This window comes from Balaenoptera physalus, assembly GCF_965194825.1.
Source record: "Balaenoptera physalus genome assembly, chromosome: 8".
NCBI lineage: Eukaryota > Metazoa > Chordata > Mammalia > Artiodactyla > Balaenopteridae > Balaenoptera > Balaenoptera physalus.
In genome coordinates this window covers 6765553-6778583 of record NC_138887.1, presented here as the reverse complement: position 1 = coordinate 6778583, position 13031 = coordinate 6765553, and the positions used below count along the sequence as shown (strand labels likewise).

At 59.6% G+C, this 13031-nt stretch overlaps 1 protein-coding gene across 1 annotated transcript; it reads left to right on the top strand.

Moving 5' to 3' along the window:
* Window positions 1–16: 16 nt before the first annotated feature.
* DBNL (drebrin like) lies at window positions 17–12438 on the top strand. Its single transcript, XM_082473914.1, has 12 exons — window positions 17–209; window positions 3829–3884; window positions 5690–5802; window positions 6413–6487; window positions 7491–7637; window positions 8419–8496; window positions 8820–8971; window positions 9087–9132; window positions 9555–9648; window positions 10245–10552; window positions 10804–10900; window positions 11382–12438. The coding sequence occupies exons 1-12, from the start codon at window positions 127–129 to the stop codon at window positions 11519–11521; spliced, it is 1389 nt and encodes a 462-aa protein (XP_082330040.1). The 5' UTR covers window positions 17–126; the 3' UTR covers window positions 11522–12438.
* Window positions 12439–13031: the final 593 nt, after the last annotated feature.

Genomic DNA, 13031 nt, shown 5'->3' with positions numbered 1-13031 from the left:
GGCTTCCGCTTCCGACCGTAGGGGCGGGGCTTCCGGCCGACGGGCGGGGCGTGGGGCCGCCTTGGGCGGCCCGGGCCCGGAAGCGGCGGCGGTGGCGGCTGTGGCGCGGACACCGCGGGGTTGGCCATGGCTGTGAACTTGAGCCGGAACGGGCCGGCGCTGAAGGAGGCCTACGAGCAAGTGGTCAACGAGAAGTCCCCGACCGACTGGTGGGCGCCGAGGCGGCCTGGGGCGGGCCGGGAGCGGGCTGGGGCCAGGGGAGCCAGGGGGCGCGGAGCCGTGTCTGCCCCGCACCTGCGCCACACCCCGGGGGGAGCGGTCCCCACCCTGTCTCCCCTTGCCCCACCGTGCGTGGGCAGGTTAAACCCGGCGTGGGGGTCCGGTGAGTCCCCGGCCCTTCCCCTCCGCTGGCCACCGGTCTCGGCCCTGCGGGCCTCGCTGATGCTTCGTGTGCTTGAGTGCTTCGCCAGGTTCTCCTTTCTTGCCCGGGGACTTCCCTGGACAAAGGGGCCCTCCACAGCCCTCCTTGAGAAAGCGGAAGCTGCGCCCGCCTTCTTCCAAACGCTGTGCTCAGGGATGGGACTCTGAGGGTGGCCTGGCAGCCTTGCTTTGGAAATGTCAAGCAGGAAGGTGGAGGGGTTTAAGGCCCTGGTTCCCTGTGAATATGTATTTGAGAACCTCCCTTTTTCCAAGAAGAATATACTTCATATTTCTGAGCCATGGGGAGATGAAGGAAAGGACGATGCTGGTTATGTGTTTGGAAAGAGGTCCCATCTTCCCTCCACCTCCCAGTGACATCCTTTCCTAGGCTGTCAGTGTTAGGGGCTTTATAGTACTGGAAGACTGGATCTGAAGTCTCTGGGAGAGCCCTGGGCAGCCCACACATAGGGTCAGCTGTCTGTTCTGCAACTAGGGTTGTTTTTTGCATGGTAATTCTCTGTTACCTTCCTTTTTGCTTAAATTGTGTTCACTGACCAGTTTTGAGAACTTGTACTTCCAAGAAGTATGCTGAGTACGATGGAGTAAGGTGACCAGCTTTGGGGCGGGAGCCTTTTCCCATTGCCTAGGGAGGAGCCCGCTGGGCGCGGCTGAGCTACTGTGGCTCTCTCCACTTGTCAGGTGCTACTGCTTTCGCGTGTCTGCTTTCCCTGGTGCCCAGCACAGAGCGGCTTTTGTACAGTGTACTGTTGTGACACTGAGGACATTGTTGCCTTGCCTTGCCTTCACCCCCAGGCCTTTTAGGGAAGAGCTTCAGGACACCAGCTGCCTGGGTCTGCAGAATCTCTGGGGCCACGTCGATGTGGGCAGGTCCCCGTTCACTAGCTGAAAAAATATCTAGACCCATGTCACTTCCCTGCTTAAGCTCTGCAGTGGCTTCCTGTTGCATCATAAACACAGCCTGGACTCTTTGCCATGGCCGACAGGCTCCTGACCGCCCCTCCTGTTTACCGTGCTGTGGTCACACCTGTTTACCACCACTCTAGCTTGCTTTCTTTTCCTTAAACTTGCAAAGCTGTTTTCTCCTCACAGGCCTCGTTCTTTCTGCTTCCTCTGCCTGGAGCGCCTTTCCACATCATCCTAGGGGGCTCCCCAAACTTCATTTCTCAGCTCTGATGTTGCCGTTTTGGAGAGGCCTTTCTGGACTCCTGTCTCCGTGGCTGTAGTCACATTTTCCCATCTCCCTGGCTGACTGCCTTCAGGCATGCACCAGACACCCTCACTGATTTTCTTGTCACCTTTGCTCTTCACCAGAAAGGGTGGGGTGGTCCCCATCTCTGTCCCTGATGTAGGGGTACTGAGAGTGGCACGGAAAAAGTGGCAGAGGATATCAGAGCAAGAAGAGGTGCTCTCCGGTTTGGCGGGTCATAAAAAGTTCCTCGTGCAGAGTGGGTGCATTGGGCCAGGCCCTGGAGCCGGGTGGGATGGACAGCAGCCACAGCATCAGCTCTCCGTACCGGCCCTTTCTCCTGGCTCCCCCAGGTTGTTCTTCCCCTAGGTCGTGGCGTGTTTGCTCACTTCCTGCACCCACTGCACTATCTGACAGTACGTTAGTGTTGGTGCGCGTGTGTGTGTGTTTTGTTTGTCTCCCATTAGAAAGTAAGTTCCACGGGCAGGGCCTCTTAGAGATTATTTGTGGCTGCATTCCCATCGCTAGCAAGCCGCAGGTTCTCAGATTAGGCTTTTGGCAAGTGACTGAATTATAAGATGCCCAGTGCCCCATACTCCTTGTGCTATATGCCTGCACAAGCCAACACACCATTTTTTTTTCATGTCGGTTTGAAAGAAGGGTTGTTTGATTGAATGTGGGGTGAGCCTCTGAACCGGGAACATTCAGGAAGGTGGCTCAGGCTGGAGCCCAGGGTGGAGGGGAATGAAGTCAGAGGGGTAGGTGGCAGGCACGGAGCGTGGCCTTTGCTAGCCGCTGGATCCCTTCTTGGAAGAGCTAAGGTGAGCAGCCGTCTCTGTTTCTTGCTGCTGGTCCGGTGCCCCTGTCTTCTGCAGCCAGGGGCTTCTTGCCTTCAGGAGGAAGGCTGGTCAGGACTCTGGCCACCAGAGTCTGGATGTCTGCCACCACCCAAGTCTTCTTTTCCCCTGTTTTTCTGAGTGTTTCTCTCCTTCTGCACTCTCTCCCCTCTGCTGGGAAGCAGTGGTTCTTTCCTGGCAGTCTGTGCTTCCTCCCAGCCAGATCTCTGGACCTGGGTCTAATTTCTTCTGGCTTTCTCAGGCTTAGGCAGCTCTGCCCAGTGGCATTAGCGAGGCCCTGGGGAAGCTGAGTGGAAGTTGACATGGTTCCTGTCAGACTGTTGACCCTGGAGCTTCTGTCCGGCGCGCCTCAGCAGGCCTGTGCCGTGGAGCGTGGGGAGATGATACCCCAGACCGGGTTTTGCCTTTGACTTGCTGTCCGATAGATTAGCACCCTCACCTGGTGGTCTGCCAGCACTCCCTGGAGCTCAGCCGCTGCAGGGTTCATGCAGATGTCTGGGCTTCATGTGGACTGCTCAGAAGCCACCTATTCTAGAATGTTCTCTTTGAGTGACCTTTGTTCTGGTCAAGGGACCTTCCGTGGCCCAGATTTAATACAGTTTCCCGTAATTTATAAGCCCAAATCTTTACCAGAGTTCTTATGAATAATTAGGCTTATAGGAGAAGGGCGGTGTGACCTAGGGTCACCTGTGGAGACCTAAGGCTCTGCTAGATATAGCACTTGCCCAGACCGGGAGCCTGTCTTGTGAGGGGCCTGACTTCATGTTGAGTCATGGCCCCTGTGGTTTCCAAGGCCCTACGCAACCGATAAAAGCCTGTGTTTGCTGGAAGAGCCTCAGGCCAGGCAGACCTGCTCCACCAACCTTTCAGCCTTCCCGGAAGACCACAGATATACACAGGCTCATTGAAAATGCACGTATTTCTCCTTCCTGCTTCTCCTCGGGGTGCTTTGGTTTCAGGAATATGCAGGTATCTTTTGTTTGTTCAAATTCACATACGTGGTAGCTAGGTGAGTATTTCACACATAAATGTGTAGAAGGTTGCCGTAAAACTTCACAGCTCAGTTTCCTTCCGAGTAGATGTATGCGCCCCGTCTCCGTAGGCTTGTCCTCACGACAGGCCGCTCTGGTAAGTCGGGCCAGCTGCAGCCGAGAAGGCTCAGCTCTGGGCGGCCCAGCGGCCTACTGAGATCCTGCCTTGTACTTCAGAGTGGGGTCTGTGTCAGCCTACAGGGTTACCGTCAGGCTGAGCTCTTTGGGGTGCAGCGTGAAGCCTTGGTGGGCACAGTGAGGGCAGATGGTGACCAGGGCACTGGCTGTAGCGCCTGTTTGTGTTTTGTTTCAGGGCCCTCTTTACCTATGAAGGCAACAGCAATGACATCCGTGTGGCTGGCACTGGGGGTGAGTATGATCAAGCGAGGAAGCAGATGGGCTCTTATGGACCGTCAGGAGGCAGAAGCCCGGGAGGGAGGGTGAGGTACGTGGAGGGGAGAGAGTCGTGACATCCGTGCTCCGTCTCTGCTGGCGTTTCGGCCGTCACAGCGGGAGGCAGGGCACTCAGGGTGCATCGGTGTCCCCTGCATGTGGCGTGACTGCAGTGACACCTCCCCTGGCTAAGGGTGGGCCTACCCCACATCAGTTTCAATGGTGAGGAATTCCCCGGTCCCCTGATGGGGCTGACTGCAGCCAGCCAGGCAGGACAGAGGCTTCCGCTGAGCAGTGTGGGCCCCCGGCTTCCGCAGCTCCTCCTGGCCGGCTTCGGGTTTCAGACGTTTCTAAGTGAAAATACCTTCTCCTTGGCTTTCTCTGCCTGGTGGTGCAAGGCGGCACTGCTCCCTGTCTGTGTTGTAGTTGGGAAGAGCTGCCCTCTCCAGCTTGCAGGCGGCCCAAGGCCTGGCCTGGGCTGCAGCTGGGAGGGTGACAGTCCCGCAGAGCTGGGTGCTGGTGGTGGAGGAGGAGGTGCAGACACATCATCCTTCCCTCTGTCCTCTTCCTGGCGGGCTGAGTCTCTGCAGGGCACACCCTCCCCCAGGAGAGGTCACATCAGTGCACACGGTCCGCTGGGACAGGGTGACCTGGAAAAGTGCTCCTCAAATACGGGGTGAAACTGCAGGCCCCCCACCTGATACCCCTGACTCCTCGTTCTCAAGGCCCGCTCACCTGACCTGAGTGACACGGCTTCACTGTTCAGTGCGTGTTCACTAGCGTGTTCTCTGCTTGCCCCATGAACGGTTCTGGTGACTTGTTGGTAGAAAACGTCTCCCTCTTTGGAGTGCCTCTCCTTGGTGGTCCTCTTTCTAGAAGGACTGCCACTGACGGTGGTCTCAGGTGCAGTGTGATGCCATAGGGGACTGAGAATTGCAGAGTTCAGCTGAGTTTCATACCACCATCCTCAGTGGTATTCACAGGCTCTGCTGTAAGAGCCCAGAGCAGGGCCTCAGGACTGCCCCAGGTTCCGTGGAGCCCTGTAGCTAAAATACCTGATCCAGGTCCTTCTCACAGTCTGAGGGGGTTTGGGATACCTGATGGGAACCCAAAACTCTAGTACATGCTGGGGCTCACAGCCTGAGTGTCAGGGGAGAACGGCATACCTGGGCCCCATCACTCCCTTATCTCTACTCAGAGAGTCTCAGAGTTGAGGCCCTATATGGTGGGAAGTTAACATCTGCTTGGGACCCTCTGGGTGGCCCTGGAGTCTGAGCAGACGTGAGTAAGGGCAGGGTGACTCACGTCAGGCCCTGTTATTCCAGGGCGGTTTGTGGAGTCCAGGCAATGGTAAAATTGTTGCAGAGCCCCTCCATTTGGAAGTCTGGTGCCTGCCTGGTTTGTAGCATAAATGACATTTTTACTTCCAGAATTACCTGTGGGTTTACAGGAGTGGTTTTTAGACTAGTGTGGCTTAAAAAATCACCTGAGGTGCCTTTCCTCCCTCCCTCCCTCCCTTCCTTCGTCTTCATTGCTTCTTAGGGGCTTTCTCTCGTTGTGGTGAGCAGGGCTGAGGTGCTTTTCACAAATGCAGATCCTGGGTTCCATCCAGTTCTCATAAGTCAGCTTAGTACGGGTAGGCCTAGGAATCTGATTCAGATGCAGATGGGGCTGAGGACCCTGGTTTAGAGGCAGCTGGGGTTTCCTTTCCTGATGGACTAGGTGCCAGGGTGGGCGTGGGGTGCCTGGCCTGCCCCTGACTCTCCTTGTGACTGCTGCAGAGGGGGGCCTGGAGGAAATGGTGGAGGAGCTCAACAGTGGGAAGGTGATGTACGCCTTCTGCAGAGTGAAGGACCCCAACTCCGGCCTGCCCAAGTTTGTCCTCATCAACTGGGTATGTGGAACTTGAGGGCTTCCGAGTTCTCATCTAGGTGTGACCCGGAAAAACTCCCTTTTCTTCTTTCGTGCTTTGCCTTTTGTGACTGGAGCAGAAGAGGACTTGACTTTAGAACAGCTTGAATCTGGTGAATGAACAGAATAGTGGATTAATTCAGTGTGGCCCAAAGAATACCTGGGGCCTTGCTAGTGTAGAATTCACTGTTCCAGCCCAGAACTGCTCCTGTGCAATGGAGTACACACAGCCACAGGACACTCACGTTCTTGTCCCCTTCAGGTAGTCACCCTGAGGGAGCAGAGTGCCTGGATAAGGGCTGGGAGGGCGCTGGGAGTGTAGGACGGGGGCTCTCATGAAGTGGAGCCCCCGGGTGGGGACTAGGGAGTTCTAAGGCAGCGCCCCACAGTGGACGCTGGCGACCGTCCTGCTCCAAGAGCCTCCCCGACTCGGGGGTGTGGGGGCTCACCGTGTCCTCTGCTTTGGGGTTGTGGTTTGCTCCTTCCCGGGACACAGGGAAACTGCCGAGTCCCTGGAGTGGGCAGTGGCTTTGCGGGGAGTCCTGGGTCACACCGAGGAACTGGCGGCTCATGCTGCGTGTGTTGTGTTGCAGACCGGCGAGGGCGTGAATGACGTGCGGAAGGGAGCGTGCGCCAACCACGTCAGCACCATGGCCAGCTTCCTGAAGGTGAGGGCTGCTCCGGGCAGGGCCTCGCAGAGTTCACCAGGTCCCGGGGTTCCAGGGTGTGAGTGAGCGGGCATCACAGCCGGAGGTGGAAGTGTGCCTCACGTCCCGATGCTGTGTCTGGACTTCAGGGCGTAGCCAGAGGCTGCTCTCCTCTTGCCCAGGAGGTAGCCAGGGCCACCTGCAAGCTGGCTTCAGCGGGAAGGAAGGGCGAAGGACCTTGAGGAGGCCCTGCTGGAGCTGGTCTTGGGGTGGGGCTAGGCCTTGGGTTGCATTTGTTTTATGAGCACAGACTTCTAGCAGTACTGGCAGGACTTGGAGGAGAAGGCAGGTTGCTTCTGCTCACAGCCTCAGCGTGCACGTTCCCTTTAAGGCATTCTTTTCTAGTCCATTTCTGCACGTGTTTATTTCAGTCATCATGTAATGGAACCTTGTTTAATTTCAAAAGCATTTGTATCAAAAAGCATTTGTTGTTCACTTGTCAGCTAACTCTTTGCATTTCTTTGGTTACTGGCAAGGAGGCTCAGGACTTTGATTTCTGGTTCTGCCCACACTTCTTCAGATGCACCTCAGTTTCTCCATCTAGGAGCCGAAAGGGAAGGTCCCGAGCTTATTGGTATTTAGTAACAGCAAGGTCATAGTTCTCACTTCTCAAGAAGAAATCAGTAACTTGCTTTCTGTAGAAAATGTGCTTGTTTCCAGGTGACTTTTAAGGTTGGATTTCATTCACTAGAAAGAAGCCCTTTAATGCCTGGGCTGTCTTGTAGCACCACAGAACAGGCCACACCGTGGAGGGCAGGGGCCTCGCACGCAGGCTGGGACAAGAACGATGGCTTTCCCTCAGCTGGCTTTCCTGAGGCCTTGGGGAGAGCGTGCCTTGGTTCCTGGCAAGGTCTCCTGACCCTGAGCGCGGTGCAACCGCTGTGCCGTGCGGACCGAGGTGTGCGGCCTGTCCTCTCCTGGGGTTGCGGTGCTTTTTGTTCATGAAGTGCCGCTCCTGCTGCAGGGGGCCCACGTGACCATCAACGCCAGGGCCGAGGAGGACGTGGAGCCCGAGTGCATCATGCAGAAGGTGGCCAGGGCCTCAGGGGCCAACTACACCTTCCACAGAGAGGGCAGCCGCTTCCAGGACACGGGCCCCCAGGCCCCAGTGGTGAGTGCGCGGTGGGCCCGAGGTGGCCGGGCAGGAGCGTGCAGTTCCAGCTGCCGGACCGATCAGACCCGCCCTCAGCGCTTTCTCCCTCGGGGGCTGGGCTCCCCCTGCCTGGCTTCCGGTCCTGGAGCCGGACTGAGGTGCAGACGGTGACCCCGAGCCTGACAGGAGCAAGGGCTGCCTCCTGGTGAGGCGGGTGCTGGTGGGCATGAGGCATGGCCTTTGACCCTGCCTGGTAGTTCCAGAGCCTCTTATGTGTGGTCAGAGGTTCTCTGCAGGGAAATTCCGTCCACCCTCCAGGCCATGGCCCCAGAGTGTCCTGTGCCGCCCTGGACGGTGGTTGCTTTGGAGAAACTTCTGGTGATGGACAGGGCAGGCCCCTCTGAGTTGTGGGCACACGGACGCCTGTGGGCCTGTGGTCAGGTGCGGGATGGGAGCTGGGGTTCTTGGAGACCCTGGGGGTGCTGCCATGGCAGTCAGCTGTCTGAGGGGCCCCTGTCCAGAGGCCTGCCTCAGAACTGCCCCGCCTCCAGGACTCTCAGGCAGGCCAAGGGGCCTTTCCTGCCTTGGCTTCCATCCGCAGGGGCCTGGTGCAGTGTTGTCCGGGGCTGAGCTTCCCCACTTGCAGTTTCCAGGGCCTTTCACGCCCTCTAGGTATCAGTCTCCTCAAGGGTCACTGGGCCAGGCGCCACTCCCTCTGCCAGGTGCCATCCTAACAGTTCTTACCTGCGTTCTGTGCGCCTGTCAATGACCCTGTAGTGACTTCTCCGTCCCCCCTCAGGGCTCTGTGTACCAGAAGACCAACGCTGTGTCTGAGATCAAAAGAGTTGGCAAAGACAGTTTCTGGGCCAAAGCAGAGGTAAGTGTCGCCCAGGGCATGAGGATGAGAGCTGGCATTTGGTCTGGTCCTGTGTGCACCAGCCAGGAAATGGTTTACTTGCTGTGTCTCAGTTTTTCTTACAATAAACTCATAGAACAGATGTCCCTGGTAGCACCCACGTGCAGATGGTTGAACTGAGGGTTAGAGGCGTTAGGGAACAAGGCCAGTGAGTGCTGCTGTAGAGCCCACGCTTGACCACGGTCCGTGCAGGCTGCCTGCGTAGGCCGGGGGTGAGAGGGCGGGTCCACGCGGCCGGCAGCACAGAGGCCGAGTGGGGCAGCCGCCCGCGGCTCTCCCTGCAGAAGGAGGAGGAGAACCGCAGGCTGGAGGAGAAGCGGCGGGCGGAGGAGGAGCGCCAGCGGCTGGAGCAGGAGCGCCGAGAGCGGGAGCTGCGCGAGGCCGCGCTCCGGGAGCAGCGCTATCAGGAGCAGGGCGGCGAGGCCGGGCCCCAGAGGTGAGGCGGGGCTGCCCTGGGACCTTCTCTCCTCCTCCCTACGAGCGTCCCCCAGGGGCAGGTGAGGGGGGCGCCGAGGCCGGGCTGTAGCTCTTCCCTCTGCCCCTCCCAGCAGGAAGTGGGAGCCGCGTGAAGCGCTTTCAAGGAACAGAGAGGAGCAGGTGAGTCTTGGACGCCCCCACCTTGAGGGACCAAAGGGACGCGCGCGGGTCCCCGATCCGCTGAGGCTCGTCCGGGACAGGCGCGCAGGCCGCCTGCTGTGAGCCCCGGGGGGCCGTGTGGGTCCCTCCAGATGCGCACACCCCGCCCAGCAGACCTGGGGGAGGGGCTTACTGGGAGGGGCCTGCAGCCGGCTGGGGCAGATTAGAACGTGGGACACGTGGTGTGTCAGGGCCGTCAGTGGAGAGGAGAGCCGCGGGCAGAAGCTCAGCCCGCACGGACCTCCGCCTGGTCCTGGCAGAGGCCTGTGAGCCCCTCAGCTTTGGTGTTTTGCTTCCTGACCCCCTGCACAGCTGCAGGGAGCCGGGCAGGCCGATGGCTCCCGGATCCTTATTCACTGCCGGCTCCGTGCGCGCTCCTTCAGGAGCCTGTCTGTCCACAGCCAGCACACCCACGGGAGATTTTCAAGCAGAAGGAGAGGGCCGTGTCCACCACGTCCACCTCCAGCCCCCAGCCAGGTGAGACTTCCCTCTGCGCCCAGCTGTGAGGCAGGGGAAGGCTGAAGGGGAGCCTGGGGTCCCAGGGCAGGGCCCCCTGACTTAGAGACAGACGTATCAGAAGGTGAAAGGGATGAGTAAGGAGAGCCCGTGCTCATGAGGGTCGCTTCTGGCATGGGAGCTGGGGACCCAGGTGTCCCCTTCCTGCTCTTGACCTGGTGGGACAGGAGGGGCCGTGTGTGGCTCTAGAGTGGACACCCTCCAGCCCCGGCCCTGTAAGCCCCCCGACGTTGGGCTGTTGGCTGGGTCTCAGGGACCTGCATCAGTCACCTCTCTGGCCCCCAAAGGCTATATCGGACTGCACTGCTGGTCCGCTCTCCAGCACTGCACACGGCCCCCAAGGGGCTGCTTGGAGTGTACGATGTGTGTGTGACGCGTGTACGGCGGGTGGTGTTCCTGCAGCTGCTGCATGTCTCCGTTCGCTCCCTGCGTGACAGCCGCCGTCCCAGCACAGGCCCAGCCTCCGGGCAGTGCGGGGCACAGAAGGGGCAGAGGGGGCTCGGTTCTTCCCCCTTTGCAGCAGTGTGATGGCTTCAGTGTTCACCGCTGGCTTGCAGGCAAGCTGAGGAGCCCCTTCCTGCAGAAGCAGCTCGCCCAGCCGGAGACCCCCCTCAGCAGAGAGTCAGCTCATGCCGCCTCAAGGCCCGGGGCAGGCAAGGCCCTCGGCTGCCCTGTGGGGGGTGGGGCTGGGAGGGAGCGTGGCGTGTCCTCCCCCTCCCCTGGCTCCGAGTGGGCCGTGTCCTCCCGTGCAGGTCTCCGCGAGGAGCCGGCGCCCAGCGCCCCTCCGTGCCCGGTGCCGGTGGAGGAGGAGGCCGTGTACGAGGAGCCCCCGGAGCAGGAGACCCTCTACGAGGAGCCGCCAGTGGTGGGTTCTCTGCAGCAGGGCACACGTGTGAGGGGCCCGCGCGCCCAGAAACGCGCTCCTTGGCCGTGCCCGTCACGGGATGCCCGGCTTTTCCGTGGCGCACTACCTGTGAATTACCTTGTTTAATTTTGGAGCATCCCGTGCCCCGTGTGCCCTCCCCCCAAGTCTGCCGTGAGCCCTGGTCACAGGCAGGGTTGAATCTGGGTAACCACGATCCCAGACTTCTCTCCTTCTTTCCCATCCGTGGGCAGGTGCAGCAGCAAGATACCAGCTCTGAGCGCATTGACCACTACCCGGGGCTGAGTGGGAAAGGGCTCTGTGCCCGGGCCCTGTATGACTACCAGGCAGGTAACGTGCTGCAGCTCTGCCACCTCAAACCACGGGGCCCAAGATCAGGAGGCAGGATTTGCGGACTCCCTCAAGGGGATAGCCCCGGGGCGTGTCGGAAGTGAAGACAGGAGGGTGAGGAGGGAGAGGGGGTGGGTGCCCTGCACAGCTCAGGCCTCCCCACGTGCTCCGGGCAGCTACTTGCTGTCCACTGGTGTGAATCCCAGTTGCCCGCCTTGTTCTAGTGCCAGGAAGTGTGACCAGAGAAGAGGGGCCAGGCCTGGATGCCGGTGCCCGTGCTGACCCTGGGTAGAGGCCTCGGGGAGCAGGCTGATGTGTGGAAGTGCTGTACTCCAGCCTTTCGCTGGGACACTGAGCGCAGGGCCAGACCCTGTAGGAAGGTGTGTACTGGGGGAATGGCCACAGGAGCGGCATCAGGACAGGCTGAGGGCTGGCTGTCCCAGAGCCCTCAGCGCCGCATCTGGGCTCCCCTTCTTTGCAGCCGACGAGACCGAGATCTCCTTTGACCCCGAGAACCTCATCACGGGCATTGAGGTGATTGACGAAGGCTGGTGGCGTGGCTATGGGCCAGACGGCCACTTTGGCATGTTTCCCGCCAACTACGTGGAGCTCATTGAGTAAGGACCCCTGACTGCCGGCCGAAGCCGAGGGCTGTCCTTCCCTTCCCCACCCAGACGTGATCTCCTTGTTGCTGGAAGAGGTGGCGTGAGGGTTGTGTACGGCACTCTTCTAGGAATGGGATCCCCTGATGAGGGCAGGCCCTCGGGCTCCCTCTGGCTTGGGTGGCTCGGCCTCTGTTGCCCCAAATGCAGCAATAACCTGGTGATCTCCAAACGCGCTTCCAACAGCTTCCCAAGTCCTCCCAACCAGCCTGGTCCTTGACCCCCAACAGAAGACATTGAGCCAAGCCCTGCCCAGGGCCAGCCTCTCAGTGACCTCTTCCCAAGGAGTATGGCACTGCCAGTCTGCGGGGGTGGGTCTGAGCAGGGGCATCTAGAGGTCTCCTTCTGCACTTGCCTTTTTTTCCTTTTCCTCTTGGCTTTAAGGGATGGTGTCTATAGCTATCAGTGACCCTTGGGAACAGTGAACTTAGAGTTTATGACCAAAGTCAGAGTGGGTCATGACAGTTTTGGTAGCAGTCTTTCTGGAACCTGCTCTGTGCTCCCCATTTCTCTGTCCCTCTTCCTGGGCTCTGGGCAGTGGAGAGAGGGACAACCAAGCCCCCATCTAAGTATGTGAAGGAAGAGGTGAAAACATCAACAGACGCTGCGTGTCCTTCCACGTGGCTCACTCTTGTCTGCTGGCCCCGGTGTGCACCTCAGTTGATACGGTTTAGAGAAAGTAACCATGGTGGCCTGTTCCTACTGTCTTTCCTTCTTTCTGCCCCAGCCCACCCGTGTCTGCTTCTGGAGTAAGAATTGCCCCACGCCGGCCCTAGCTCCGAGCCCTCCTGTTGTAGCCCTCACGTGTGCACCCTCAGACCCCTGACCAACCCTTAGCCATCTGGAAGAGGCATAAAGGTCAACGTGTGACTGCAAGTCAGCCGCCTGCGTTTCAGTTCCGTGGGAGGGGCCGAGGGCCACGCTGATCCCTGCCATGGGGAGCCTCCGCCCACGCAGGACAGCCAGCGTGCACACGCGGCTGGAGTGAGGCACCTGCACCCGCTGAGCGTGCGGGGAGTTAAGCTCTCGTGCTCTGGGAGGCGCCAGGTGGAAGCAGCTGGGGGCAAAGGATGCGCTGCGGAGGCCGTCGGCCCAGGTGGTGGCCAGCCCCGGCGCCCCCTCCCCACCTGGCTGCAGATGGCGCTTCCTGCCTTCTCAGGCTGAGCTGCGGGCGGGCCTCGCCATGTCCTGATTTCTGAGGACAGCCTCCAGGGCCCACCCCAGCTGTCAAAGCCCCATGAATCAGGCATTGCCACCTGTGGGCTTGTCTGCCCCTGGACAAGGGGACACCCGTGGGGCAGGGCTCAGGGTACCACCTTGCCCTTCCCACCCTGGGGCTGCCAGGACAGTAGAGGACAACTAGTGTGAAGGAAGTGGTGTGTTGGCCACAGTCCTCGCTCGCCATGGGGAGGGCTGGGTCACTTGGACTCTCCCTAAGTGACCCTGGGCACTCGGATTTAGAGCAGGGT